The 27,573-nt window shown below is 33.4% G+C and overlaps 3 protein-coding genes and 1 pseudogene across 5 annotated transcripts; 2 read left to right on the plus strand and 2 right to left on the minus strand.

The window, feature by feature from the left end:
- Positions 1–3,303: 3,303 nt before the first annotated feature.
- LOC142551969 (putative lactoylglutathione lyase, chloroplastic) lies at positions 3,304–7,487 on the plus strand. The gene is made up of 9 exons (XM_075661519.1): positions 3,304–3,545; positions 4,256–4,460; positions 4,553–4,677; positions 4,830–4,894; positions 5,357–5,569; positions 5,758–5,805; positions 6,001–6,108; positions 6,681–6,821; positions 7,136–7,487. Exons 1-9 carry the CDS (start codon positions 3,425–3,427, stop codon positions 7,175–7,177), a joined length of 1,068 nt encoding a protein of 355 aa, XP_075517634.1. The 5' UTR covers positions 3,304–3,424; the 3' UTR covers positions 7,178–7,487.
- A 999-nt stretch (positions 7,488–8,486) lies between these two features.
- Positions 8,487–12,152, plus strand: LOC142551970 (putative RNA methyltransferase At5g51130). Of its 3 annotated transcripts, XM_075661522.1 has the most exons (10): positions 8,520–8,624; positions 8,751–8,793; positions 8,901–9,110; positions 9,657–9,771; positions 9,881–9,928; positions 10,667–10,892; positions 11,159–11,246; positions 11,356–11,421; positions 11,675–11,743; positions 11,825–12,152. In XM_075661522.1, the coding sequence occupies exons 3-10, from the start codon at positions 8,922–8,924 to the stop codon at positions 11,912–11,914; spliced, it is 891 nt and encodes a 296-aa protein (XP_075517637.1). In that variant the 5' UTR covers positions 8,520–8,624; positions 8,751–8,793; positions 8,901–8,921; the 3' UTR covers positions 11,915–12,152. The 3 variants fall into 3 exon arrangements, with proteins under 3 accessions (XP_075517636.1, XP_075517637.1, XP_075517635.1); XM_075661521.1 differs by lacking the exon at positions 8,751–8,793 and having other exon boundaries at positions 8,487–8,624; XM_075661520.1 differs by lacking the exon at positions 8,520–8,624 and having other exon boundaries at positions 8,643–8,793.
- Positions 12,153–13,919: 1,767 nt separating this feature from the next.
- On the minus strand, positions 13,920–17,502 carry LOC142550784 (aldehyde oxidase GLOX1-like; annotated as a pseudogene).
- Positions 17,503–21,393: 3,891 nt separating this feature from the next.
- LOC142551004 (protein SPEAR3-like) lies at positions 21,394–24,491 on the minus strand. The gene is made up of 5 exons (XM_075660054.1): positions 24,041–24,491; positions 23,833–23,913; positions 22,438–22,505; positions 21,818–21,905; positions 21,394–21,692 (listed from the first exon to the last, which is right to left on the minus strand). The coding sequence occupies exons 1-5, from the start codon at positions 24,254–24,256 to the stop codon at positions 21,582–21,584; spliced, it is 564 nt and encodes a 187-aa protein (XP_075516169.1). The 5' UTR covers positions 24,257–24,491; the 3' UTR covers positions 21,394–21,581.
- Between the last annotated feature and the right edge of the window lie 3,082 nt (positions 24,492–27,573).

Here is a 27,573-nt window from a genome sequence, read left to right on the forward strand (position 1 = left end):
ACACTTGCCTCTACAAGCCATATTCTTTGTTTTCTTCTTGCTTTCCTCTCATATTTGAATACCACAAACAACAATCTTAAGAAGAATTTTGAATTTTGATCATTTGCAAGAAGAAAATCAATGGCATCATCATCTACAACACCACATGTAACCATTGCACAAGGAGAGAAACCAGAAAAGTTTTCTGGTGCAGATTTCAAGAGATGGCAACAAAAGATGCTCTTCTATCTCACAACCTTGAGTTTGTCAAGGTTCTTAAAAGAGGATCCTCCCACCGTTGCTGAAAACGAGACAGATACCAACATGAGGGCCGCTTTGGATGCTTGGAACCAAAGTGATTTCTTGTGCAAGAACTACATCCTCAATGGACTTGACAATGCATTGTACAATGTATATTGTCAAATCAAGACCGCCAAGGAACTTTGGGATATGCTTGACAAGAAATATAGGGTGGAGGATGCGGGCTTGAAGAAGTTCATTGTTGGGAGGTTTTTGGACTTCAAGATGGTGGATTCAAAATCTGTGATGAGTCAAGTGCAAGAACTACAACTTCTCTTGCACGAGATTCACGCGGAAGGAATGAGTCTAAGCGAATCTTTCCAAGTTGTTGCGTTGATCGAGAAACTCCCTCCGTTGTGGAAGGACTTCAAGAACTATTTGAAGCACAAAAGAAAGGAGATGTGATTGGAGGATCTCATTGTGAGATTGAGGATAGAAGAGGACAACAAGAGCACCGAGGCCAAGGCAAGTAAAATGGCAGCAAGAGTGAACATTGTTGAATCAAGTTCTCAAGGGAAGACGAGGAAGTTTGAGAAGCAACCACAACAAGGCCAACAACCACCAAATAAGAAGAAGTTCAAAGGCACTTGTTATAACTGCGGAAAACCAAATCACATGGCGAAGGATTGTAGGAAGCCAAAGAAGGGAAATCCTCAAGCCAACGTAGTTCAAGAAAGGTCGGTACCATTTGATTTTTCTCAACTTGATTTGACTGCAGTTATTTTGGAAGCCAATTTGGTGGAAAACCCAAACGAGTGTTGGGTTGATACTGGAGCAACTCGACACATATGCTCCAACAAAGGGATGTTCTCCACATACACTCCATCGGCCGGGAGAAAACTATACATGGGGAACTCTGCTACATCTGAGGTGGTGGGCACCGGAAATGTTGTACTGAAGATGACATCGGGTTTGGAAGTAACCCTCGTTGATGCACTTCATGTACCAGACATAAGAAAGAACCTCGTGTCGGGGTCTCTGTTGGTCAAACATGGGTTTAGACTAGTATTTGAGTCTAACAAGGTTGTATTGACCAAGAATGGTCATTTTATTGGAAAATGATATCTCAATGAGAACCTTTTCAAGTTGAATGTAATGGCTATACGCCAAAATGTTGTTGAAAGTAATAAAGGAAAAAGTTCTATTTACTTGCTTGAGTGTTCTCATTTATGGCATGTTCGTTTAGGACACGTAAATTTTAATACCTTGCAACGTTTAATGAAACTTTAAGTATTGCCTAAACACAACGTCGATCCAACACAAAAATGCGAGATATGTGTTGAAGCAAAAATGACCAAAGCGCCTTACCACTCGATTGAAAGATGTACAACTCCTTTAGAATTAATACACATCGATCTTGGTGATTTAAAGTTTGTACAAACTAGAGGAGGGAAAAGATACTACGTGACATTCATTGATGATAATACAAGCCATATTCTTTGTTTTTTTCTTGCTTTCCTCTCATATTTGAATACCACAAACAACAGTTACATCTTTTGGTAAAAAAATGTCACATTTTGATGTGATGCATATTTTCTTTCGAAGTTTTTCAATCTCTATAAATAAATCTCAATTAGAATGGAAAAAGTTACTAATATAGAAACTTGAAAATACTCAAAATTTTGTTGTGTATTGGGAGATGACTGCCGTGTTCCATAAGCACCGTGTACGCGAGCAAATTCGTCTTAAAGAAATAAAATCCAACTCAAGTAACGACTTTACATTCTAATAATTTTTTGTCCCAACACTCATCATGACATCAACCAAACAGTTTCAGTTCGCACATAATCCATACCCAGCATTGTTTCCCTATGACAAAGAACATGTTGGTCATAACCACTATATTCAAGTGTGCACGCAATATCTTACAAATCACATATAAGGTTATCTTACATCGGTGATCAAGCAAATAAGTTTATTGTAAAACTTAGGACCAAGTCTCACACACTCAATCGACTGAATTATCATTAACCTATGATTTTAGGTTACTTTTAAATGATATATAAGAATAATTATAAGATTTATAGTAATAAACATTATATTAAAATTATATTATTTATTTATTTTTTTTAAAGAAAAAATCCACCGAACTGTAGAATAGAGTATTAGTATATAATATCTAAGTAAAAGCAGAAGAAAAGACAGGAATTATATGTGGCTAATCAAATAGTCGACTACTAAAATTGACCAACCAATATTTTATATTTTATTTTTTGATTGATTGATACCCTATATAATATAGTGCTAGTTGATTGATCAATGATGATAGATTTGTGGGTAGAATTAAATGGAAGTGTTCAACTTTGAAGAGGAATGTGATTTTTTTATATTTTCTCTATAATTAGACTTTCACCTCTCTTTTTCGTTATATACAAAAAAAATCATGTTTATTTATGTTCGTACATCAAATCTTTATGCAATAATCCTTACAAATATCATTAAAATGTTTATTCGGGATATCTTTTTTCCCACAAGATCAATGGAAGATATAATCATGAAATGTTCCCCGGATTAATATGGATAAAGCCCATGCAATCAGACCGACAATTAGACAACGCCAATCGATCGATCGATTAGCTAATTTTCTATTTCAAACTACCGATGATGGTTTCCCGAGCCTTTCTCAATTTATCTCCAAGAATTATGTGGTGGTCTCTTACCTTTCGAACATGTTCTCTAATTTCCGTTCATATGCATGAAAAATTTTATTTTTTTAAAAATAGATTATATTGACTTAATTATCTAAAATTAAATTTTACAAAATCGATTAAGTAACCAATAGATAATCAGGAACAAGAATGTGATTGGTACTTCTGGAGTGAAAAACTCTGGGCCAGGCCGACTGTACGTGGCCCAGCTTGGTTCTCATCCAAGCCCAGGTTAGACCAGCATACAATACCGTCCGTTTGAATCCAGCCAATGGTGATGGTGTAGGCCCGGTATGACCCAGGAATAGGGCTGGGTTATCCCAGACTGAAGACATTGGAGCAATGTGAAATTTATTAAGAGTTTGAGGGGGTTTCGGAAATTCACCCGATCAGTGAAAATCTGTCTGATGCAGCGGAACACAGCTGCTTCTCTAGAAGAGTGTGTCTGTATATTAATTAATCTGGAAATTTTATAACGTGTGACAGAATAATAAACAATGGTGAGGATAATTCCAATGGCGTCGTCGATTAAACCCTCACTCTCGTCTCTCCGATTTTCCAAGGCTGCTTGCTTCTCTTCCGCCTCTCGTAGACTCACCTCAGTACATCTCGGAAGTGGTGTGTTCTCTCGATTATCACAATTTTTTTGGAGTTATGTACTCAAATTTCTTATTTTCAGTGATCGTGTTTTTTTGTTTATGCTTTTTGATCAACTGCTTGAACTATATTAGTGCTATTTAGGCAGCTTGCATTGGAAATATGCCGTCATGTGCTTAATTGGTTGGGCGAATTAGTATATACTTCATTTGCTTTATTGCGAGATAAAAAAGTTGTATACACTCTTCGATCAAGATGTTTGAGGTGTCTAATGTTGCCTGCTATTGGGATTTGATGGGATTCTCGATAACATTTTTGGTAAATTCAGTGGAAGAGGGAGACATCAAACACATGAATAGACGTAATGTGATTATGATTTAGATAAAACCTTTTATGACCAGAGTGGAAGGTGAATATCTTGAGTACACATATAGTCTAGTTGAGCTGAGCTAGATGATGAAAATAGAGTTGCAAAGGATTGTCGAATCTTTAAAATGCTCAGTAATGAGTTTCAGATGATTCAAGACTCTGTTGTAAAACATAATATATTACAAAGCATAATTTGCGCTACTTGATGTTACCTTTTTTTTAAGCTCAGAATGACGTTGAATTTATTTTCTAGTTAATGACATCCAAACCTGATGCTTACGGGTCAAAAAGAAATATGACTACTGAGCTTGTATCATTTATTCTCCAACTGTAACTTATATGATCATTGGTTTATTATGCAGCCGTGCCTCAGTTGCAATCATTTGGACTTAGAACTTGTAAGTTTTTTAAAGGAGCAGTCACCATCCCTTCAGTTATTGCTTCAGGAAATGTTGCACAGGCAAGTACTGTTGCAACACAAGAAAATATATTGGATTGGGCTAAAAAAGACAAGAGAAGAATGCTTCATGTTGTTTACCGAGTTGGGGACTTGGACAGGACAATAAAGTATGTTTTTTTATATTGTAACTGATTTGATCTGGGCGTTCTGGTTGTGCCTTTGTAGAATGACTGTTTAACGTAATAAAATGATGCTGCAGGTTTTACACCGAGTGTTTAGGTATGAAACTGCTCAGAAAGCGTGACGTACCTGATGAAAGATATACCAATGCCTTTCTTGGATATGGGCCTGAAGATTCTCACTTTGTGATCGAACTCACTTACAGTAAGCTATTGGCAGTTTTGTTATTTCAATCTTCTATTGACTTCCCATGATATTCTTGCACATGCATTAAAATTTTCTTTTTTGCATGTTGATATTGCTATTTTTGGAAAGCTGACTCACCTCTGATTTTTTTCCCCCGATGATGCTGTCAGATTATGGGGTTGACAAGTATGACATTGGTGCTGGTTTTGGCCATTTTGGGATTGCTGTCGATGATGTGAGTTTTTGTTCATGTCTATAGCTATGCTGTAGATAGCCCGATGATTCGTCAGCTGTGACTTTCAAACTTCCATTATTGTGATTTTCAGTCTCATTATTCTGTTCTTTTTAACCTGGACAATAATTGCATTTTGGTGATACGTAGTGCCACAGAATGATATTTCTTTTTATTTTACTATCAACATGAATCAACAAAGTTGTTTTGCAGAATTTTGCTTTTTAATAGTGATTAGCTTTGTAATGATATTTCTTTTTATTTTACTTTCAGCATGAATCAACATAGTTGTTTGCAGAATTTTGCTTTTTAATAGTGATACGGTGATTAGCTTTGTAAAAAAATTAACTAGAATAAGAGAACCTCTCTCCTGATGAATAACAGCAAAATACAGTAACACAAATATCTCAACACTTTTCTTCCTTAATAATTGACAGATTTCCTTTTGATTGTTGGAATTCATAGGTAACAAAGACTGTAGAGCTAATAAAAGCTAAAGGTGGAAAAGTTACGCGAGAACCTGGTCCTGTCAAAGGTGGGAAAACTGCAATAGCATTTATAGAGGATCATGATGGTTATAAGTTTGAACTTTTAGAGAGAGGTCCTACTCATGAGCCATTGTGTCAAGTGATGCTTCGAGTTGGAGATCTTGATCGGTCTATTGAATTCCATGAGAAGGTAAGATTGCTTCCTTTGACGATTGTATTTGGTTTACATGATGTTTAAAGCCATGAGGTTTTACTTCCGAATTGTGTAAGATGATCTATCCATCATTTACTGTTCTTTTTTTTTTTTGGGTAAGACATCATTAAGTTTTCTTACCTTTGCATGTTTGTTTGAGTTTTGAATTTTCTCTCACATTTCAGGCTTTTGGAATGGAGCTTCTTCGCAAGCGAGACAATCCTGAATACAAGGTAATCCTCTCTCTCTTCACCCCCCCACCCTCCCCCCAAACACCCCTTTCTCTCTCTCAAATAATGTGATGGAAATGACTTTGATTCAATTTTTTATTACTTTTCTGAAGTTACCAAATGAGTTAGATGTGATCTATCCTCTAACCCACCCCTTTTGTTTCCTTCGCAATTGATTGCTTTCCTTCTCCTGTAAAGTACACGATAGCCATGATGGGGTATGGCCCCGAAGATAAAAATGCGGTATTGGAGTTGACATACAACTATGGGGTGACCGAATATGACAAAGGCAATGCATATGCTCAGGTTTGGTTATTACGTCGTTAGAGTTTTATTCTAAGTGAGCCCACTCTTTGCATGTCTATAGCTTTTTTATGTATAACCAATACGATAATACTGCTGTAATATGATACGAATGCTAGATGTGACGACTCTTTAAAATTCCTGGACACAACAATCGACATGAAGACTGATGGCACGATTTTATTTTAATGTGTGTCGATGTGTTTTCTATCCAGAACTAATTTACAGTAGCCAATATTGGACCAATAGTAGATAGATGAGAATTCAAACAGGTATAGGTCGCCAAAATCTAATTATTTAATCATCTCTTATTATATGCACGCCTATGATTTGAGTCTTCAAATTGAGAGAACTTGTCACGTTTAAATGTCTAGAATGTCTTAACATGAGAGACGAATAAATTCATTTTTGACATATCTTTAAAAATAGTTGTTGCAACTTCTTGCTTTTGTGATCTGCCATGCGTGAGTTATTTGCTGCTCGACACCGCATGGTTATTTTTTTTGGATGTCGCTGTAGTTTTTGCTCTGTAGTAGTTTGATTCAAACTTTTGGCTGACTGATTCTTTCCTGCAGATAGCCATAGGGACAGATGATGTATATAGAACTGCTGAGGTAATTAAGCTTGCTGGTGGGAAGATTACAAGGGAACCTGGACCTCTACCTGGTATTAGCACCAAGATTACTGCATGCCTGGATCCTGATGGTTGGAAAACGGTACCCCCCCCCCCCCCCCCCAAACTTGCTTTATATTGGTTTTTGAGTTACTGTGTTTTCAAGATCAGCTGTGAGAAAAAGAAGTCAGATTATTACAACGATAACTGCTCGTCTTTGAAATTTAAAGATTGTCGACAGGATTTTGAGTTTGACCCAACAACGGGCTTATTTTTTTGTACCACTTGATGCGCATAGACTATTCATTCATCATCATCATCAAAGCTTGTGGTGGACTTGTTACAACGGAAGTCTTAAGTTATTATATCATAACACGGTTATTTGACCAATACATGTTCTTCACACGAACCTTGCAGGTTTTTGTCGATAACTTGGATTTTCTCAAAGAATTGGAGTGAGTGAGTTTCCTTTAGAAATCACAGTGCCAATCCGTGGAGAGAAGCAGGGATTCAGATCTACATCGCCCCTACTGCTCTTTTCAAATGATGCCCCGTGAGTTCTGAATCAGTTATTTCATTCAGCTCCGTTTTGTCAATCAAATTGCATTGTGTGTGTCAGATAAGTTACAAGAGCAGTGGGCGATTAGGAACTGTGTTTGGTTAGGATAAATAATCTCTGATAGAACCGTGTGACAAAGAAAATTGTCCTTCCAAAATTTATATGATATTTTCTGTCAAATGTAGACTCGTACTTATTTTTGGACAAAATTTTCTTTACGCAAATTTGCACTTTGTATGGCTCGACCTGATACCTGGGAGCCAACCGAGACCAAGTGATTGTAACACAATTGTAATAAATAATTATAGTAATCGCATATTTTACTATCAAACCACATCATCAAATACCGATTAAACAATAAACCATACAACTTTACGAAGCAAATGCCATGTTTAAGCACGCAAAAACCTGAAAAATTATGAGGAGAATAACTTTTTTGGACAATAATGTTTTGAAATATTTAGCTTCTATGTTGAATAATTATAATTTTGTAATTTTGTTTTGTCGATTAATTGTAGTCATTTCTCAACAATTATGTAATTAATTAATTAATTTCATTGTTAATTTTTTATTGTTTTGTTAAACACATTTATGTTAATCACATAGTTATAAAAATTTAACATGATATCAGTTATTTAATTATTTAAATATCATATTGACATATATGACTAAAATTAATATTTCACCTATATAATATAATATAACACAATTAATCTTTATAGTTAGAGATAATATTATAATAAAAGCATTCGTTTCAAATAAATTATTAAGCTCACAGTTTATAAAATTCATTAAATTTGTAAGTTTACTATTGACATAAAAAAATAGTTTACTTGTGATATCATAATAATTTTAATTCAATGAATGCTGTTATTAGTAATAAGTGTCACACATTGTTAATTTTTAAATTAGAATAATTTTATAAAATATTGAATATAACGATGTAATTAATATTTGACAAAAATTTATGTTAGACGGTTCACAGGTCGTATTTTATGAGACAGATCTATTTTTTGGGTCATTCATAAAAAATTATTATTTTTTTACAAACACAAGAGATTTACTCTTAATATTTTAATTACATGTAACAGCTTGAGTGATAGTTGGTACTTTTATAATTTATTATTATTTAAGAAGATAAAATGAGATTAAAATATGAAATTAATTTTTAATAATTACTTAAACTCTTCAATTGCCCATTGTAAAACCCTCTTCTCAGTTTTTTGTTTCTTGGTTGCAAACTATCTGTTTGTTCCAGCCGTTGTTGATCATCTACGCGAAGCCCGCCTCCGCATCTTCGCGAAGCCCGCCTCCGCATCTTCGCCGTTACTTTACCCGCGGCCATTGGTAAGATTCTCTAAATTTTCGGCGTACCCTCGGTTTCTGCTCGGAACCCATTCTTCTAAACTCAATTTAATTACAAAACTTTTCTGTTTCTACTTGTTATATACACCTCCTCGATTCTGCCGCCAGGCTCTCCACGGTAACATTTTGTTCGTTGGCTCGAGAGAGCTAGGTAAACCTATATACTCTTTTCGCAGAGAAGCCCTGAGAAATTTGGTTCAGCAGGTGCGAGAGGCGATTTAAATACGATTTGCATTAAAATATGATTTATATATTCAGGTGGCACACAGTTCGTGAAACATGGTTGGAGAAAACGAAAACAATGGCAATAACAGACACTCAAAAAGTCGCAAGAGAAGCAACGACGATAAGCAAAACATGGAGCCCAAAGCAGCTGTAACGTGTTCTACACCACAGGAATCCTCTAAGAGAAGGAATAAAAAAGAAGTTGCAATCTTTGGAAACTACAGAAACTACTATGGATATAGGGTACCCTCTCGTCTTTTCAACACTTTTCAACACTTTTCACTTATATCATATATGTTTCCATTATTTCAGTTGTTATGTTGGATTATTACTTGTGAATGAATAAATTTCTTTTCTTATTTAGGTTCATATTTGCTATAATCGATCACCCTTTTAGCTCTTCCTCTTTTTTTTTAGTTGAAACAAATCGTTAATTTCTGGTGATGGTGGTCTAGGTTGAATTCTGTTATGTAATATCGTTGCTTTTATATCAATTTATTTAATGTTTGTTTTGTTTATGGTGTATGTATTGAGGCCTGGGGGTGTGATCTCTTCGGCTTCTCACTGAGTTTTGTAATCTTACTGTGGTTACTCTGCCATTTGACTAAATAGAATAATAATATATGTTTGACCATCCGAACTCTGCCTTTGAATTGTAGAAGATTTCGGATCAGTAATTGTCATTTGTCACAAATAGTACTGTGATACTAGGTAAAATTCTAAAATTTTGTCTGATTCTTTATTGCCTGACACTTTATGTTGGATTTGTCATTTCTATGGTGTTATAAGGTTGGTCAGGACTTGGACGAAGATCCTAGATTACAGGTGATGAAGGGTGAATGGTTTGAGGGAAAGGATTGCCTTGACATTGGCTGTAACAGTGGGTTGATCACAATTGCTATTGGTAATCAATTACGCCATAACCTAAAAGTTTTGCGCATTTTGATTTTATTTACTAATCATTTACTTTTATGGCCTGTGAGGAGTCCATGATTTCTGTCCTTTTTCTTCAGCAAAAGCATTTGGCTGCAGGAGCATTCTTGGAGTTGATATTGATGGAGGTAACTGTTTCAAAATTTTAGTGCAAACCATCTAGTGCTGAAAGGTTAATAACATGTGCAAATGTCAAATACACGAGTATAGGAGCTGTGAAACTTCTGCTCTCTGTTTCAGCAATGAAGTTCTTTATCATGCTCAAATTTAATGCCGTGAATTTTCTATGCATCCCTTTCTTTTGCACCAATTATTATTATTTTTATTTATCATAGTTGATAAACTTGGAAAACTGTTATTTTTCTTCCAAAACTTTGGTATTATTGTTGGATTAACCAATCCACTGACCAATTCGTACTTTCATATTTTTTTATTTGCTTACCATGCTTTTGTATCTATCTAAATAGATGACAAGTTAATAAATAGAACTAGTTTGTAAATAATCGAAACAGTTTCCTTTTTATGGGAATGATCCATCACGCGTGGCAGTCAGTTTATATTATCATGTCAGCTTTGTATTTTTTCTGAGAAAAGTGAAGTCGAGGTGTATATGATAGCTTTTCTCCTCCCCCACACTTACTGTTCAGAAGTTACAAAATGAAAGTAGTGTTTGTGGTACCCAAGAAATATTTAATTTGGATGCCATTATTCTCTTGGCAGTAGAATTTTTGTTCTAAGCAATTCTTCTCGGCTAATGAAGCTTTCATGTACGATTGTGGATCTACTGTTTTGCGATACCAAGTACAAAATCTTTGTGAATGTTATCTTTAGACTGGAAATGATAAAAATAATTCATTATGTTTCAGATCGAGTTCGGGATGCATATTGGACTCTCAGGAAACTCGTGAAGACAAGTACTCATAACACATCAGCTGATGCAGAGTTGGTAAATGGCTTGAAGAACCATGCGAGTGAGTCGCTGACAGAAGCTGCATTGAAAAAAGATCTGTTGAAGATAGTTTCTTTTCAGAAAGGAAATTTTATTCAGAATTGGCGTCCTCCTGCAAGTACATACTACAGTGCAGTTCTTTGGTAATATTTAGGAGATAGTTCTGGCTACAATGATATGATCTTCTAAATCTTATGATTGTACCGACCTCATATTACTAGTTAAATCCTAAACAAACCGAGATATGGCACATACAACCCCAAAAAAAGGGCATATCTTGAAAATTGATTCAAGTTATTCAGAAAAACCTTCTGTTTGAATCATGTGTAATCTTTTTTTTTTCTCCCACTCACATTAAGTTTTACTTACCTCTTTTTTGTGACTAAACAATTTTTTGTTCCGTCGCTAGTTTAAGTGTGACCAAATGGATACATCTGAACTGGGGTGACGATGGGCTAATTACTCTATTCAGGAGAGTCTGGACACATCTCCTACCGGTATTTCACGTGCACAGTTATATTTTAGTTGCCTTTACGGTGCTGACACGCTTTTTATTTATATATATTACCTGAAAATTTGTTTGTGAACTGTGCATTCTTGTGGCAGGGTGGTGTTTTCATTTTGGAACCTCAACCGTGGAGCTCTTATTATAAGAATCGTCTCGTGTCTGAGGTATATTCTTTTCCAACTAAATGCATATAAGAAATTTTCTTCTATACTAGATCTGAGAAAACAGATCATCCGATCCCGCACGTTATCTCATGGTTATCAATCAATGAACCAAACCATTGAAGAGTTTTATGGAATGGATGTAAAAATGATTATTTCTCGAGTCAGAGTTTTTCTTCTTAAACAATTGAAGCAAAATCACATGATGTTTATTTGGCCAAATTTCTCTTGAAACATCCATCTGCTTATTTTGCAGGCTGCTGCTGCTAACTATAAAAATATTGAGATACCTCCAGAAGATTTTCAGGATATACTGCTAGACAAGGTAATACCCCCGGCTTATTAACTTTTTTCGAAGTTACATTAGAAAGTTTCTGATTTTGGAAATCTTGTTTGAGAATGGCAGATCGGGTTCCAAAGGGTAGAAAACATAACGTCAGGCTTATCCGGTACCAAATCCGGATTTGACAGACCAATCTTGGCTTTCTGGAAATGAAAGTGAAGTCTTGGAATGAAAGCTTATTACAAAACAGGCCTGTGTTATATTTTGGTCACCTACCTTGTCCCAAATGAACTCAAAAGTTGATAGATACACAGGAGGAGACAATGCTCATATACTATAAGCTGTTATTCAAACATCAAGAGCGAAATAGCAAGGTTAATTAATTTAGTTATTTAACTTGATGAAATGAAGAAACATACCAATATGTATCCAATTCGTCCCTTTTGGTTTATACGTCGAATCCATCATCAAGAGAAGATTTATGGCTAAAGTTAGAATTCATTGTTCTCGCCATGTGCTATAATTTGGAGGGATGTTTCGTTTTCCTTTTCAAAAACATTCGTGAATAATGCACATTTTCCAAATTTGCATTTTTAATGTATTTCTTGAATCGTGTATTTTAATTGGAAATGTTTAGAATACCTTTTTAGATTTTTCAGCAAAATAATGCAATTTATGAATAATATTCCAAGCTTATTTTCCCACCCATCTATTTCTAGGCAAATCTTACTCTTAAATAAAAATAGTCATAATATTTCATATCATTTTATTCACAACTTGATTTTGTCTAAAAAATACCTATTTATAAATTATTGATACATATTATTTTTTACATTTAGGTTACATTTTTGTATAATAATAATAATAATCTATAACACTAAAGAAATAATTTTATTCTATATTATGAAATATATTATCATATTTCAAAATTACTCCCAAGTTCGCTGGTGTACAATAACTCTCGTTCAAGAGCTCGATCGAGTTCAAATTGTGCCGACACCGTTATAATTTATAATTAAATTTAAAAACAATTTTTAATTTTTAATTATTATTATTATTATCTCCCCACCAAAATCTTACTATTTGTAAGCAAATAAAATTAAAATGTTTTGTTGTAAAAAATTCGAAGTAATTTCTAGAAAAAATAATTATCGAGATCTCTCAATATGAAAGTTCTTGTAATTTTTGTTTGAAACGAAATATAGTTACGTTGTTCTTTGAACAGAACACTTGTAATAAAAAATTTCCCAAAATATATTATCTTGGATCAGCATCTATGAAACTGTAAAGATTTTGCACAATTTTCCCATACTCTCCATCTCCGTCACCTCACTATATTGGGACTCATACGTCAAGCTTTTCTTCAGTGGGTGTGGTTGCCAAAAGCACCATCCTGAAGTGATATTGGCAACACCTGACCTTGCCATTGGATGGTTTCTATCAAATATGGAAAATCTCACTTGAGGCCAGTGGGAATGGACTAAATCCTCCAATAGAACCTGGAATTTCTTATATATGCCAATAATTTTGATACTGGTGAGTTACTATTTGAGTTAAACCATATATGTAATTTCATAAAGGGTTGCTGAAAGACCATATTTCCTGGTGTATCAGTAATTTTTTACGTGGTAAACTGGTACTTGAGTGCTAACCCTTGAAATTTCTTTCAACGTCATAAGCTATCTGAGGTCCACTTGTTATGTATTGAGATTAATCAAAATATGAGGATATAATATCAGAAAATTTGTAAAGAGTATAAAAGTTTAGCTTTGCATGCATAATTTAGGATTTCTCATTCGAGACCAACGTGTTCACTCAATCCGCAGGCATCCTAGCTTTGCACTCATTACAATTACTTGAGTTTTCACTGGAATCCATGTAGAGTAACATGGAGAATCCAATCATTCTGAAATAAAAAATAAAGGATGGTATTTGCAATTTTGTTTTTGTTCTCACATGGCAAACAGCCATTCATGTGGTTTGCATTCTTTACTAAACAGATTGTATATCTGTCATGTATCTGTATAGAGAGTTACTAGACATATGTAAGGAACATGTCATCCTTTCTTTGAGATAATTTTAACCGGCATGCTCCACAATGAAAACACGTTTACTCGGCAGTGTGCAGTATGCAATAAATATTGTATTCCTATAGCTCGTCCTGTTTTGAACAACATAATGTAGTTAAAGAATCAAGTGCGATTGAACAAACAGTGAGATTTCTGTGTTTCTTGTTAGACACAGCATATTTTAAAGAAACAAAGGTTTTCTAGTCAATATTCACCCACATTCCACGGTTAGGCACATCCTGGTGAACAACAAAGAGAAGATAGTATCCGGAGGAGCAAGCCTTCCAGACAGTGGAGCAACCACGGTAATTCCACCATCGCCAGCTTTCTTCAGCTTCAAAATCAGAAGCCTCTGATTCATCGAGTAGCCATGGGTTGTAAAAGGCGGTGAGTACATTGTAACCTTAATCTTGTTATATAATCTATTTCTCCTGCACCTGATTGAACGTGAATATTAAATTTATCCATGTACTTAAGTTTCTTGTCAGAATAATCTTCAACTATCACCAGGCGATGTTTCTTTAGCGCAGGAGCCAAGTACGGTGCGTAAATTTCTCCACTCGAAGATCGGTGGGGTATATCATGGCCGGATCGTCAGCTTTTTTGTGCATGTAATAGGGATTTGTGTTACTTCCAGCTACAAGAATCTGCCCATCCGGTAAAACAGCAGAAGGCGAGTGATATATAGCAATCTTTGATGGGGCCAACTCTTTAAACCGTTGACCCGGTTTTTTGTTAGGAGAATACAATACTGGGTTCAGATTAGGAATATCTGCTGCATTCCATGCAGAAGTACCTGCCTTAGCGCCATTGATAATCAGCACATCTCCAGTTGGAAGCAGCAGCAAATCCCCCATAACCCGAGGCGAGTGCATGTCTTCTTTCTCCCAGTTAGACCCTTTCTTATTCAGATTAAGCCTTCCACAGTCTTTAAAAGCGGCAAAGAATTTTCTTGGGCGTGTCATATCGGAATAAAAGAAAGAATCACGAGTGTTTCCTCCACAGACAATCACTTCAACCTCGAGTTTACTCTCATCGTCATTTTCATTGAGGTCGATTGGAGAAGGGCCGACAAACCTGATGGCGGGTAGTTTCTTGTCACGCCCGGCCAGTCCGGGAGCTCGCGAACTGTTTCTCCCGTATATGGGTTGAGAATGATGGATTTGTAGTTTGCAAAAACAAAGAGGTTTATTCCATCTGGGAGGAGTTTTACAAAAGGGTAGAGATTGTTTTCTCCCCTTTCGTTTATTTCGGCTAGGAGAGGGAGACCGAGCATTGTCGTCGAAGATTCAATCGGGTCAGGGGAGAAGATTTCATAGTTGTGTGAGGCACGGCCACCGATTAGGACGAAGTTGCCATTTTCGAGTGCATGTTGAGTTGCATACCATCTGTTGCCAATCAGAGCGTTATGGTTTTCTTTAAAATCGCAGAATTCGCAGGGCTCAAGGATTCGGATGCTTTGGAAACCATCCTGGTTGCCACCAGTGGATATGAGGGCGCCTTTCGAGGACCCATGGATCGGAATTCATCTGAATTATTTATGAAATTGAGTCGGAAAGGAATGTCGCTCGTAAACATACAAAAATTAAAATATTGTGTGTATCAGAAGTTAGTGTTGTGTTTTGGTATCGTCACACGAGCACACAACATGCAGCGAAAATTGATTATTTAACACACGCGTAAACTTTTAATAAATAAACACCAAATTTAAATTATGCACAAGTACAAATACTTGTGCGATATATCATGGCAAAAATTCACTAAAAATATATAAATCTTTTACATAAAACAATACTAGTTAGAATAACAAAATCAAATTCTTTGACACTCCAAGGAACTAAAAATGCATCAAAATAAACCACATAAAAACTAGATGCATAAACCGAAGTTGCTTAAAACAAATAAAAGAAGACTTTTTGATCAACACTCTGCGTCAGTGTTGTTCGTGGGTATTGTCAACACCAATCAGCAACACGGAAGGTCTGTGACTCAATCACACAAAGTCTTCACATGAAAATATTCAATATCTGAACTCTGTGTGTGTTCAGAAAAAATCCAGCAGCTCTCCTACGCTGTAAAGTGATCACCCGATCACACAAAAACGTCTCATCAAAATATGCTCGGCTATTTTTTTTTTTTTCTAAACAAGAACTCTTATGCCGACCTTTACGTACGCTCCCGAAAACTCCAGCAGCTGTGCCCTTGCAAAAGTGATCATCGGATCACAGAAAACTTTAGCAGCTACACAATAATAAAGTGATCATTCGATCACATAAAAACGGTAGAGCAAATATAGCTCTCTCGTCCAACTCTCTCTCTACCACATCTATGTGGCCATCCGTTCTATATGTGTATATATATATCTCATGCTTCACCTAGAAACACCTCCATAAAAGAGTTCTAGAAAATATGGAAACGAGATTTTCATTAGAGATTAAACTATTTGAAATAAGGATAAAATATCTTAAAATATTAAAAACAAATCTTATAATATCTAGATATAAATCAATCAAGATCTTATCATTGAAATATAAATCAAGCAAGAAATCATAATATAAAAAGCCAAAATCTTTAATTTGTAATATCAATTTACCAAAAAATAATAAAAAAATAAAATATTCCTCTCAGAGTCAAAAGTTCAAAAAATATTATTTTGCGAAGTAGATATTCACATCTTTTCCTTTCTCGTCAATTTAAAAATAAAAAATGTGAAGCAAATCTTATTTGCCTTTTATATCGTTTTAAATAGAATATTTCGTGCTTACTTTTTTTTCAAATGCTTTGATAGAGACGAGCAGTATTACATAAATTGCTACATACTCATGCTAAGAGAGAAATATTAATGAAATTAAGAAATATATGAAGCAAGATACCACAGTTGATTTTGATCGCATTCAAAATTATATGAACCAAAACATCGACCACTTTAACTCAATGTTGCATGCAAGGCCTCCTCGAGTAAAAAAATGTTCAAATCTGGCACACGAGTTTTGCAAAAAATTAAATTTTCACCTTAAAAAACATCAAATTATTCTCATGATCCTGTATGAAAGCCTAGATTCTCTCGGGCATGCATGCAATATCAACTCTCACACTGCACACACAAAACAAAGCATATATCAAACCTTTAAGGTTCTAATTTCAGCCATCTCCACATCATTTTCTATGGCATGCGCAGTGCAATCCTGCTTCGGATCATTCTTTTTCCCCCCAACCCCTGGCTTGCATCTCCTAGGATTAGATTCTATGTCAGACAAACCAAGATTTGTTGTATCGTATTCGTACCAAACAGCATTGTTATTAGCACAAACCCCGGGATCCTCAAAATGAATCATCCAAGAACCTAGGAATTTGACGTCTAGTTCGCCTCTTCAGTGGCAGCATTTTCAGCTGGTTCGTCATCTTGGTCTTTTCCAGGTTTCCACACATTCCCAAAAAATGGTAAGAATGGAAACCGGAGATTCGGAAACAAAGATGGATATTTGTTGTCGTTAGAACCGTCTTCTTCGGGACGATTTTAGGTTCGTATTCACCGTCTTGACGATCCTCGTCACCTGTCGTGTTTTGGGAATATGCTGGATCCTTTGATCCGTACTCGTTTTCTCCGGTGTGAGGAGCTTCTCCTTCGCCGGTGGTACCACCGCTTCCATAATGGTTAACGGTTGAAGTCCGTGCGGTGGTGCAGCCGATGAGGAGAGAAAAAAGAACTAGAATTTTCAGCAAATTAGCCATTGAATTAAGGAGCTTCAAAGGGTTAATTGCCTCATTTTGCTCTTGTTGCCTTGTATCTTTGGTGCATGGGATTTTTATAGTGGTAAATGAGAACGAGTCGAGTGGTAAAACGGTAAACTTAGATTTTGGGAGACGAGTTTAATAATTAATATTTTTAATTCTATTAACTTTTTATGGATGTGAATTGAGAACATATTTAGGAAGTCATTATTTTCCAATTAAAAATTCTGTGTGGTCCCAATATTGTTTTAACATTTAAAAAATGTATAAATTAAAATTTGAGAACATTTTTTTTTTAAAAATTTAAAACGATAATTTAGCTCACTCCATTTCCTTTCCTTTTTAATTTTTTTTCTCACTTTTTTAATTAAATTTGTAAATTTAAAATTTTTTGGCCCTTAACAAATATTTACACTTTTTAATTTGTCATGCCAAAAAATAGGGGCAAAATTCACCCTAACACTAATTTATTTAGGTTAGACTCAAACTTAATATATAGTATAAGATCTTTTCAAAAAAAATGTGTAATTTATTAAGCTGTGTGTAATTTTATAATTATAGCTACGATTTAAATAAACATCGTAATTTATCTACGGTTGAAAACCGTGACAAAGTTCAATTTAGCGACGATTTTTTATAAACCGACGGTTTTGTCATCTTATGATTATCAACCGTGAGAAACATCGTCTAAAAAATTGATATCATGACCAATATTGTGAAATCGTGATGTTATATTTATCGTTTTCGTGGGCTTTTGAATTAAACAAAAGTTTTGTAATATATTAAAATTAGATTAGTTTTTAAATATCAACGTGTAATATATTAAAATTATTATACAATATAGTGATGAGAAGTGACCAAATTTAGAAATACTTTTTAAACGTGAAAAGATTTCCCCCAAGGAGAAAAAGGGTAAAACAATACACAATGAAACTAATCAAATTTAAGTCAATAAACTTTTCTAAACTTGTTTCATAAAGTTGGTACATCTCAAAAAGGGACGTCTACTAAAATATAAATAAATACACCTTCCAAATCTCAATCATAACACAAAGTAATCATGAATGTTGGAACTAATAAGAAACTTGAGTAATGTTTAGATAAAAAAAATTTTTAGACGATATCACATGTCTATATTCGTAAAATTAGTCGATCTGATCTATATTTGTAGAGAAAAAAATATTTTTGAAATAAAAAATAATTTTTTCCATGAGTTGGATCAAGTCGAGTTGGAGATCAATCTCACAAAATTGATTCGTAAGATGAAATCATATAATATATTTTTAATGTTTTTAGAATCTCTTGAAGAAGATCACCGGGGAAAAAAAATATAAAATAAATTTAGTTGTCATGTTCTAAAGTTCACGAGGTCTTAGGATGAGAGATTTGATTAATCCAAACAAATCTCCAAATTTAAAATTTGTATATTAAACATACGTATTCGAAATCGAAGTTTGCTTTATAATTATATATAAGAAATTAACAAACATGATAATCAATTTCCAGAAACAGAAAATCGATCATAATTAGGGAACACGATATCTTGAAATGGCCCTCCACATGCTTCATATCATGAAAATCATTGGGAAGCGTTTTTTTTGTATATTCTAAAATGGATCCTATTGAATCAGCCATCTAAAATAAGGATAAAATTCGTTCTAGTTTGAGACTACCATATGTGATGTAAACGTTATGTTTCAATGGTAAAGATATATAGATGTCCATTCATACAGAAGAGTAACCATTTGACAATGAACTGAACGATTCTCTCTCGAAATTTTCAAGTGGTTATCATTTGTCGAGTGAAATAATCCTCAGTTATAGTTGAACATTGTTAGTCCTTTGACTCGGGACAACATGAATGCTTTACATACTAATTGCACATTGATCCGTTTACCAACTCTATTGAGGATCATCGGGTGGTGAGGTTGAGTGTAGTGACATTTTAGTCGAAGATTCACTACTGACCTACGAGTGAAGATATCATATGTGATCTGATGAGTTAATGATGCAAGTAATCTCTGGCCATAGTAAGACATGTGCATTTTGGAAAGACGTTTCCTCAGTTGTATATATCATGTCACTATTATTCCTCAAAGATATATCACATTGTTATTGAATTCATTTTCAACTCTCAATATATCAATAATTGCAGGTTCGATCGAGATATATGAGTTGAAATGACCGTATTGTACGCTAACCATAACTTAATATTCATGCATGGAATGATCATTGGACGATGCTACTAATCGCTCTTACCATGATCTAATGGATGTAATCAGACTTCAGTTCTGACGTCATTGATAAAGGAGTTGATGAAAAGAATGAAACTAATTAAGACAAGCCAGAATAAGAACAAATATTGTTCTGAATCACATTAAGTTGTGAACCCAAGACTAACTGCATCTCTAAACCATTGAGGACAACACAACTATTGAATTATGTGTCTCGATTGAAATAGTCAAGTTCAAGGTTTTGAATATGACGAGTGTAGTTTGATAGAGATCAAAACTTATAAAAGATTTTATAAGTTAATTTCATGTAATGGAAGTTGTAGAATTTAGCTTAATTGCTAATAAAATTAGGAAAGTGAAAATGTTTGTTTTAGTGAATGAGTTCACATAACTGACAACTGCAAAAAATGGATCAGTAGAAATTGTCATTTGAAAATTTCATTTTTCACTATGTTAACGAGATTTGTACCCTCGATATATTGACGATGTCTGATTACCGATCGGAGTTATAATGAGTTCGCAATTATTTATTTAATAAATTTAAAATTTACTAATTAAATAACAAATTAATAGTGGTAACTAGGTGCAAAATTTTCATGGAACATTGTAGAAGAGTTTAGAATATATAATTAATTAATAATTAGTGTAATAATTAAATATATAATTAATTATTGTAATAATTAAATATAACAATTATTTAATTTAAAACATAACTAAATATATATGTGTGTGTATGTGTATATGTATATATATTATATTATCAAAAGTTGATAATAATTTAATTATGCATAGTATTTTCCAGAGTGAAAAATATATACATGAAAATTTTTTAATAATGAAAAACAATATCCTAATAAAAAGAGAGTCCTAATTAATGTATAATCAATAAATGCATTACACACATAAAATTTTACACACAAATTTTTGTCTACAAAAAAAATTTATATCATATTGTACCGAAAAATACATTCCGTACCGTACCGAAAAATGCATATAGTACCGATATGTATAATAGCATATCGATGATACCAAAAAATTATTGGATACTGAAATTTCGATATGGTGTCGATATATACCTTTTTATACCAAAAAAATATATTATAATTTTTAAATTTTTTAAAATTTATTATTTAAAAATATTATATATTTTTTAAAATTTATGTATATTATTTCAGTATTTCGATATATAACGAAAGTTCAAATTTCATATCATTAACGAACCGAATATTTTGGTATCAATACTGTAACGTACCAAAAATTTTGGTATTTTCGTTACGGTAACCTCGATATACCGAAAATTCGGTATTTTTCCCCACCCGTAAGAAAATCGACAACATCTCTCTTGGAAGCACAAGGCTGTTTAGATCTTTAGCGTGATCTATATTATACTAGGAAATTCGGTTTCTGATCGTGGACCTGATTAGACGATTGAATGAAGAAAATCCGTTCGTATGAATTTACAAGAAGAGTTATCTTCACTTAAAATTTGGAATAGTTGGAGCCGTCATTATATATGCAAATGTAAACCATTCTAAAACATCATATGAATGGTTTAAATCATACGACATCCAATGAACATTTTGAACGTAAAAGGGTAAAAAAATTAAACTTATGTTGTTCATTGAGTACGAGAAAACGGTACGCCAACAGCATAATCATACCTCAAATTTCAAGCACAATGTGGCAATCTCTCCAGCCCAAACAACTCAATTTGTTTTTGTTTCTGCAGTCAGTGCAAATTCATATTCAACATTTCGAAATTCGAATAGACACGAACAAGAAAATATATGAACAGCTTTCGTGAGTCGATGATTGATGAACATCCAGTAGTTTCTCTCTAAATGATCACAGCCTGAGCTCCAAATCTATGTCCTGAGAACCACTGGATTCAGAATTTTTGTTGTTGTAGGCCAACGAATCGCCCCGGTCCTTCTCGTCATTCGCATTGTATGGTCGCTATGGATATCACGACAATGGTAATAATCAGTAAATAATTGAATGTTATTTCAACACTAAATTATGTTTCTTTCTGTCTTTTTTTTTTTTCCATTAATAATATAAGTTCCAAAGCAACGTAGTACCTCAATATTGGGATCCAAGAAAGATCTTGTAGTCATGCTTGGCTGCACAAAATGTAGGTGTTCTACGCCTGCATTGCCTGGTGGCCATCTGTTTAGTTCAAATAATATTGTTTATAATTAGTTGCATTAATTCTAGACCTGATATTTTTTGCAAGAACAAAGAACATAAATATACATGAAAATAATGGCAAAAACTTGTGTGAGACGGTCTCACAGATCGTATTTTGTGAGACATATCTCTTATTTGGGTCAATCATGAAAAAATATTATTTTTTTATGCTAAGAGTATTACTTTTTATTGTGAATATCGGTAAGGTTATCAGCCTCACAGATAAAGATTTGTGAGACCGTCTCACAAGAGACCTACTCGAAAATAAATAGATCTCGAACGATTTAACAAGAACCGATATATTTGATGCGTCGTCGCCCAAGTGTAATACTACTATGTCACATTTGATTCTTTATCTTTCCTTAAATGCGTTCGTGTTTCTATCACGTTTCGGCAAAAAACACAACAAAAGATTACAGGAATTGATTATAAAATGGGATATAACAGGAGATTTTAAATGAATGTTAATTGATTAGATAAAATAACGTAAGTTAAAAATGTACAAACAAACCTTGCGACATGGCCTTGTTGGGATTCTCCGTATCTGATATTTGCCCTATCTAAATCTTGGAAGGGCGTCTGAAATAAGAACATGTTTGGAAGATTAAATCATCAAATTTACTTGATTAAAAATGTACAAACAAACATTACAAATTTTTTTGAAATGTCTATATGATCTTGTAACCTAGAGGTCAAGAGTTCTATCCAAGCTTATAGGAGAAGTTGAGATTAAGGCGGCCACTCTTCAAAAACAAAAATAATGATATTTCTAAATCTATAGATTTGCTTACTCATCTAGATACACGAAATCGTTGTCTCGTTGAACAAAAAAATCTAAATGATGATAAGATTTAAGCGTTTATTTTTCTCTTTCATCTATCATATATTGTGCAATTTGGATTAATTGAGGTATGTATTATGGATGAATATTAACTAATTCTATATTTGCTTAAATGCTTTTACTTGTCCCTATACTGAATGACGCATCACCATACTATGTGCGAACGACAATTGGTGTTGTTTTGGTTTGGTCTATGTAGTGCCAAAAGTCGACATGGAATGCTACCTAGTTGATCCTGCCACTAGTCATATGCATGTCCCAAATATCAAGACATGCATAGGCAAGTATGAACAAATACAGACTCCGAAATTACGAATATCTCAATAATCAATCATAATTTGTTTTGACGGTACCTGCTACTTGAATAATCATAGTAATTCTAAAGCTAATACGTGCAACAAATCTCAAATTCTAGAATGGATACATTTATTAATAGATGAAAAGACTGAAATGTGCTATGCTCGTTGATGCAATGATTCATGATAACTAGACGGATGAAACGAACCTTGTGCCGGCGATGCATCATTCAATATAGGGACAAGTAAAAGCATTTAGGCAAACATAAAATTAGTTTACATCCATCTATGATACCTAATCTAACCCAAAATACAGGATATATGGTAGCTGAAAGAGAAAAATAAAACCTTAAATATTATCATTTAGCTTTTTTGTTCAATGAGACAACAATTTTGTGCAAGCAAATCTATACAATTAGAAATACCATAAATTTTGTTTTTTGAAGAGTCACAACCTTAATATATAGTGATAGTAGTTAATTCAACTTCTCCTAAAATCTTGGATAGAATTTTTGACCCTAGGGCTACAAGATAATATAGACAGTTCAAAATTTTTTTGTAAAAAAAAACATGAGAATTATTTTAACATGATAAAGATCACAAACACGATCAAATCCACCTGCTAAATCATCTCCAGTATCAAGTAAAAAACCCCCGAATTATATTATATTGCACGAAAATCTTACGGAATCCTAATTTACATATTTTTCAAAACATGATAACTTATGATTACGAATTGAATAAATCTCATGTCAGCAAATGGTTGTACCCTGACTCCATGAGCTCCCGGAAAGCCATAAGGAGGAAGGGAAGACGACGATGTATACGAGCTTCGTGATCTCATATCCTCCTGGTTTAAATCATCAGCAAAGCATATGAATCCATCCTCCATCAATGAATCATCAAAAGATTACTAAAATAAAAAGGAAAAAAATATGTTAAATCAGCAGAAACGATTACAATAGACATTTAAAAACCTGGCTGAAACTCTGTGCATAAGGGTTATGGGCAGAAGGAGGATAATTTGGACCCAATTCACTGTGTAACCTAATCTTCTCAAGCTGAGCAACCCCGAGTCCTCTCTGTGGTTGTTTCGGCTTATCCGAACAGTTCTTTTTGCCTTTTCTTGATGAAGAAGAAGAGAGCCCTCTTTCATGGCTACGATTTCCTTCTCCAAAATAATTGCTTCCCATATTGTGTAATGAAATTTCTTGAAAACTTCTGGCTATGGAATATTCAGATGCCGGGCCTTTTAAGCTGTCAAGACTTTGGTTTCAGTGATGAATTATTGCAACATCGCTGGATCAGATTTTGTGTAGATTTATGTGATTCATTGCGTTTACAGTTTGATGAAATCCCTCTTATTATATTCTTGCCTATCGAAGAAATCAGATGAGTTTGAGTGTGATCGTCTCTGATTTTTCTATGCAATTATTTTTTTTTTTTTTGCTTTTGACAATTATATGCGCGTTTGCTTTGTATCATTTTTTAGATTTTTTTTCCTTTTTCTTTTTCCATTTCAAGAAGTGTCTATATATTATATTTCCCCAAAAAGTCGCTTATTATATTATTTATCTAAAAATTGACGGATCCATTTTTGAATTTATTTAGTATGATATGATTTTTAAGTAAGTATTAATATCATAATCTAAACTTTAATTCTGGAATAGCTGCATTCGGATTAGGTACATGAACATAATTATCTCATGTTATATTTCACAAAGCAATACTCAATCTAATATTATATTTTAAATATATGCAAATAAATTGATATTAATGATGCAAATATTTACAATATCAATTGCTTTTTTAAGCTCTACATTATTAAGAGTAGGTTTCTTGTGAGACGGTCTCACTAATCTTTATCTGTGACACATGTCAATCATCTAATCCTACTGATATTCATAATAAAAAGTAATATTCTTAGCATAAAAGGTAATATTTTTTCATGGATGACCCAAATAAGATATTCGTCTCACAAAATATGACTCATGATATCGTCTCACACAAGTTTTTGCTATTAATATGTAGTATTTACCATCAATTGATTTTCTTAAACAAAAGAAGAAGATTGCATTTGAACACAGATAGAAAAATAAAATAAAATTTAGTGAAAAAATCAAAGATTCGAGGAACGAGTGAATTTTTTTTTTTAAAAAATATTCATTGTGATGATAATTTTGGTTCAAATTGCTCGAAATTTAGGATAGTTACATTGGATTAACACATGTCAACAATGTGATGTATTGAAATTGATGAGTATTTTTTAAAAAAAAAAATAATCTAGGTGATCATATCTAAAAACACAATTAATATATATGAATCCACACGATTTGTTATTTAGTAAAATATCTATCAAATAATGAAATATACGAGGAAAGATCTCAAGCATTTAAGTTGATATCGTGTAGATGTCATGTCCTCTATTAGGATTGTTTCACGACTGGGAAAATATATTGTTTGAGATAAAACCATAGATATCAACACAAATCTAAATGAAAGAATGTCATTTTTATATTTATCTATCATTTTACAAATCTACAGTTATGTTAGATGTGAGAGTTAAATCATAATATGTCTTATATGAATAATACTATAATTCAGCATAATTGTCAAATTCGCCCAATAAATTGTTATGCTTTCAATTTTCGTCCTCTAACTTCTTCTTTTTTATGGGTTTTTGGTGATTTTTTTTATCCTTTTTGTTGAACGATGATGTGGCACTGAAAATGCTGTTGTGACACTGAAAAATGTTATGTGATATTAGAAAAAATCAAGTAAAAGTAAACTTATAGTACTAAGTTTCAACTTTGACAAATTAGAAGACGAAGAATTAAACAACATAACTTATATGATTAAATCAACAATTTTCCCTGATATTTAATCTTGAAAAATCCATCATATACATGAGGATTATGGAATCGACTCATATACCTAATATACCAAATATGCATTGTTCTTGAGTCAAGCCTCACAACTTGTTCCATTACGTTCAATAACGGTCCAATATGAACTTGATCCACCTAGGTGCACAATCTTTTAAATTAATTTTGACATCATTGTTGTATAATTAGTAATTAAAATTTAATTTCGAAATGGTGTAAATGGATTTATTAAGTAACTGTGTAGGATAAATATCCTTGTTGGTTCAAAAAAAATTACTTGGTGCAAAGTTCAAAGTCACATATTTTTCATAAAGCATATAATATGTTATTTTAAAAATAGAGTTGCCATGCACCAAATCTAATCGAGCTGTTCGAAGCACGATTTGTGGGTCATATTTTATGAGTTGTTTTGTGGTGGAAAGTGTTAGTAAGACTCCTCACGTTTCTTTGAATAAATATAAATATTTGATTGCCCCATATCATGATACCATACCATTTCTATGTCGTTTAATTAAATATTACTTGCTTTAAACCATATCATGCCTAATTTTTTATTCTCCCTTTTATTTATAACATAATTCAAATAAGAGTACTACTCTTAAAATTCAAGTATAAAAATTAATGATATGATGCAAACTAGGATTTAGATTGTGGATGATATATGAAACTGAAAATTTTCAATTTCTATTGATTCGCTAAGATCTTATATTTTTTTATGTATCTAACAAAAACAAAGAATTAACTATGCAAATATGTTACATTTCCTTATATACAAGTGACATTGTAGAATTTGTAGAGAGAGAAAGTTCAATACTTGATTGAGAGAACAATGAATTATTAAGTTTTTGAATTATTGAATGAATTACAAATGATCTCCTACATCTATATATAAGTCTTCTACACTATCTAGATCTTTCTAGTGGGTGGATATCAAGTCCCTACAATTGTCATCTGCGCTACATATGAGAGCCCTAGATAATTTAGATCTTCCTCCAAATCTCCACAGCTTGCTAGATTGTTCCGAAAGCTTCTAGATTCAAAATTTTCCATAACATTCTAGGTTATTCCACTTGAATCTAGAATTTTCAAGTGTTGTCCACAACGATCTAGGTCATTCTGCATGAACCTAGAACCTTCAAGTCTCTCTTCAATTTCTCTTGAACATTCTCCTTCAAGAGAATGCTAGAGCACTCAAAACATTCCGGATGCTACCAAGTGTCCACAACTTTCTTTGCTAAAGTTCTTGCAAGTCGCGGGTTGAAACTGTCAGACCGTGACAACGAGGAGCTCAACAGCAGTTCACGATTGAAATTTTTGTTTCAGAAAAAAATTATGGTACGCCCATTAGTAATCACAATGAGTGGATTTAGATTTGAAACAAATTGACTTTTTTTGAAAGATATTTTGGTTGGATATTTTTAGATATATATTTGATTCACAAATTTATTAGATATATGAATATTTTTATAATGGATTATTTGATATTTTTCACAAAATTTTGTTTATGGAGGCATTATTTTTTGGTGCTCTTTATATGTAAATGCTATAATTCTTCTCTAATATTTATCAGTCCAAAATATATATGCTATATTTTTTCACGAGTAGGTCACTTCTGAGAGGGTCTC

This window comes from Primulina tabacum, chromosome 7, assembly GCF_025594145.1.
Source record: "Primulina tabacum isolate GXHZ01 chromosome 7, ASM2559414v2, whole genome shotgun sequence".
Classification (NCBI taxonomy): Eukaryota; Viridiplantae; Streptophyta; class Magnoliopsida; order Lamiales; family Gesneriaceae; genus Primulina; species Primulina tabacum.

Coding starts and splice junctions, on each gene's coding strand:
- LOC142551969 (XM_075661519.1), top strand. CDS start 3,425: ATGGTGAGGATAATTCCAATGGCGTCGTCGATTAAACCCTCACTCTCG. Junction 3,546..4,255: donor CTCAGTACATCTCGGAAGTG/GTGTGTTCTCTC, acceptor TTTATTATGCAG/CCGTGCCTCAGTTGCAATCA. Junction 4,895..5,356: donor TTGGGATTGCTGTCGATGAT/GTGAGTTTTTGT, acceptor TGGAATTCATAG/GTAACAAAGACTGTAGAGCT.
- LOC142551970 (XM_075661521.1), top strand. CDS start 8,922: ATGGTTGGAGAAAACGAAAACAATGGCAATAACAGACACTCAAAAAGT. Junction 9,772..9,880: donor GTTGATCACAATTGCTATTG/GTAATCAATTAC, acceptor CTTTTTCTTCAG/CAAAAGCATTTGGCTGCAGG. Junction 11,744..11,824: donor AGGATATACTGCTAGACAAG/GTAATACCCCCG, acceptor TGAGAATGGCAG/ATCGGGTTCCAAAGGGTAGA.
- LOC142551004 (XM_075660054.1), bottom strand. CDS start 24,256: ATGGGAAGCAATTATTTTGGAGAAGGAAATCGTAGCCATGAAAGAGGG. Junction 23,914..24,040: donor ATGCACAGAGTTTCAGCCAG/GTTTTTAAATGT, acceptor GATTTAAACCAG/GAGGATATGAGATCACGAAG. Junction 21,693..21,817: donor TCTTGGATCCCAATATTGAG/GTACTACGTTGC, acceptor TGATATCCATAG/CGACCATACAATGCGAATGA.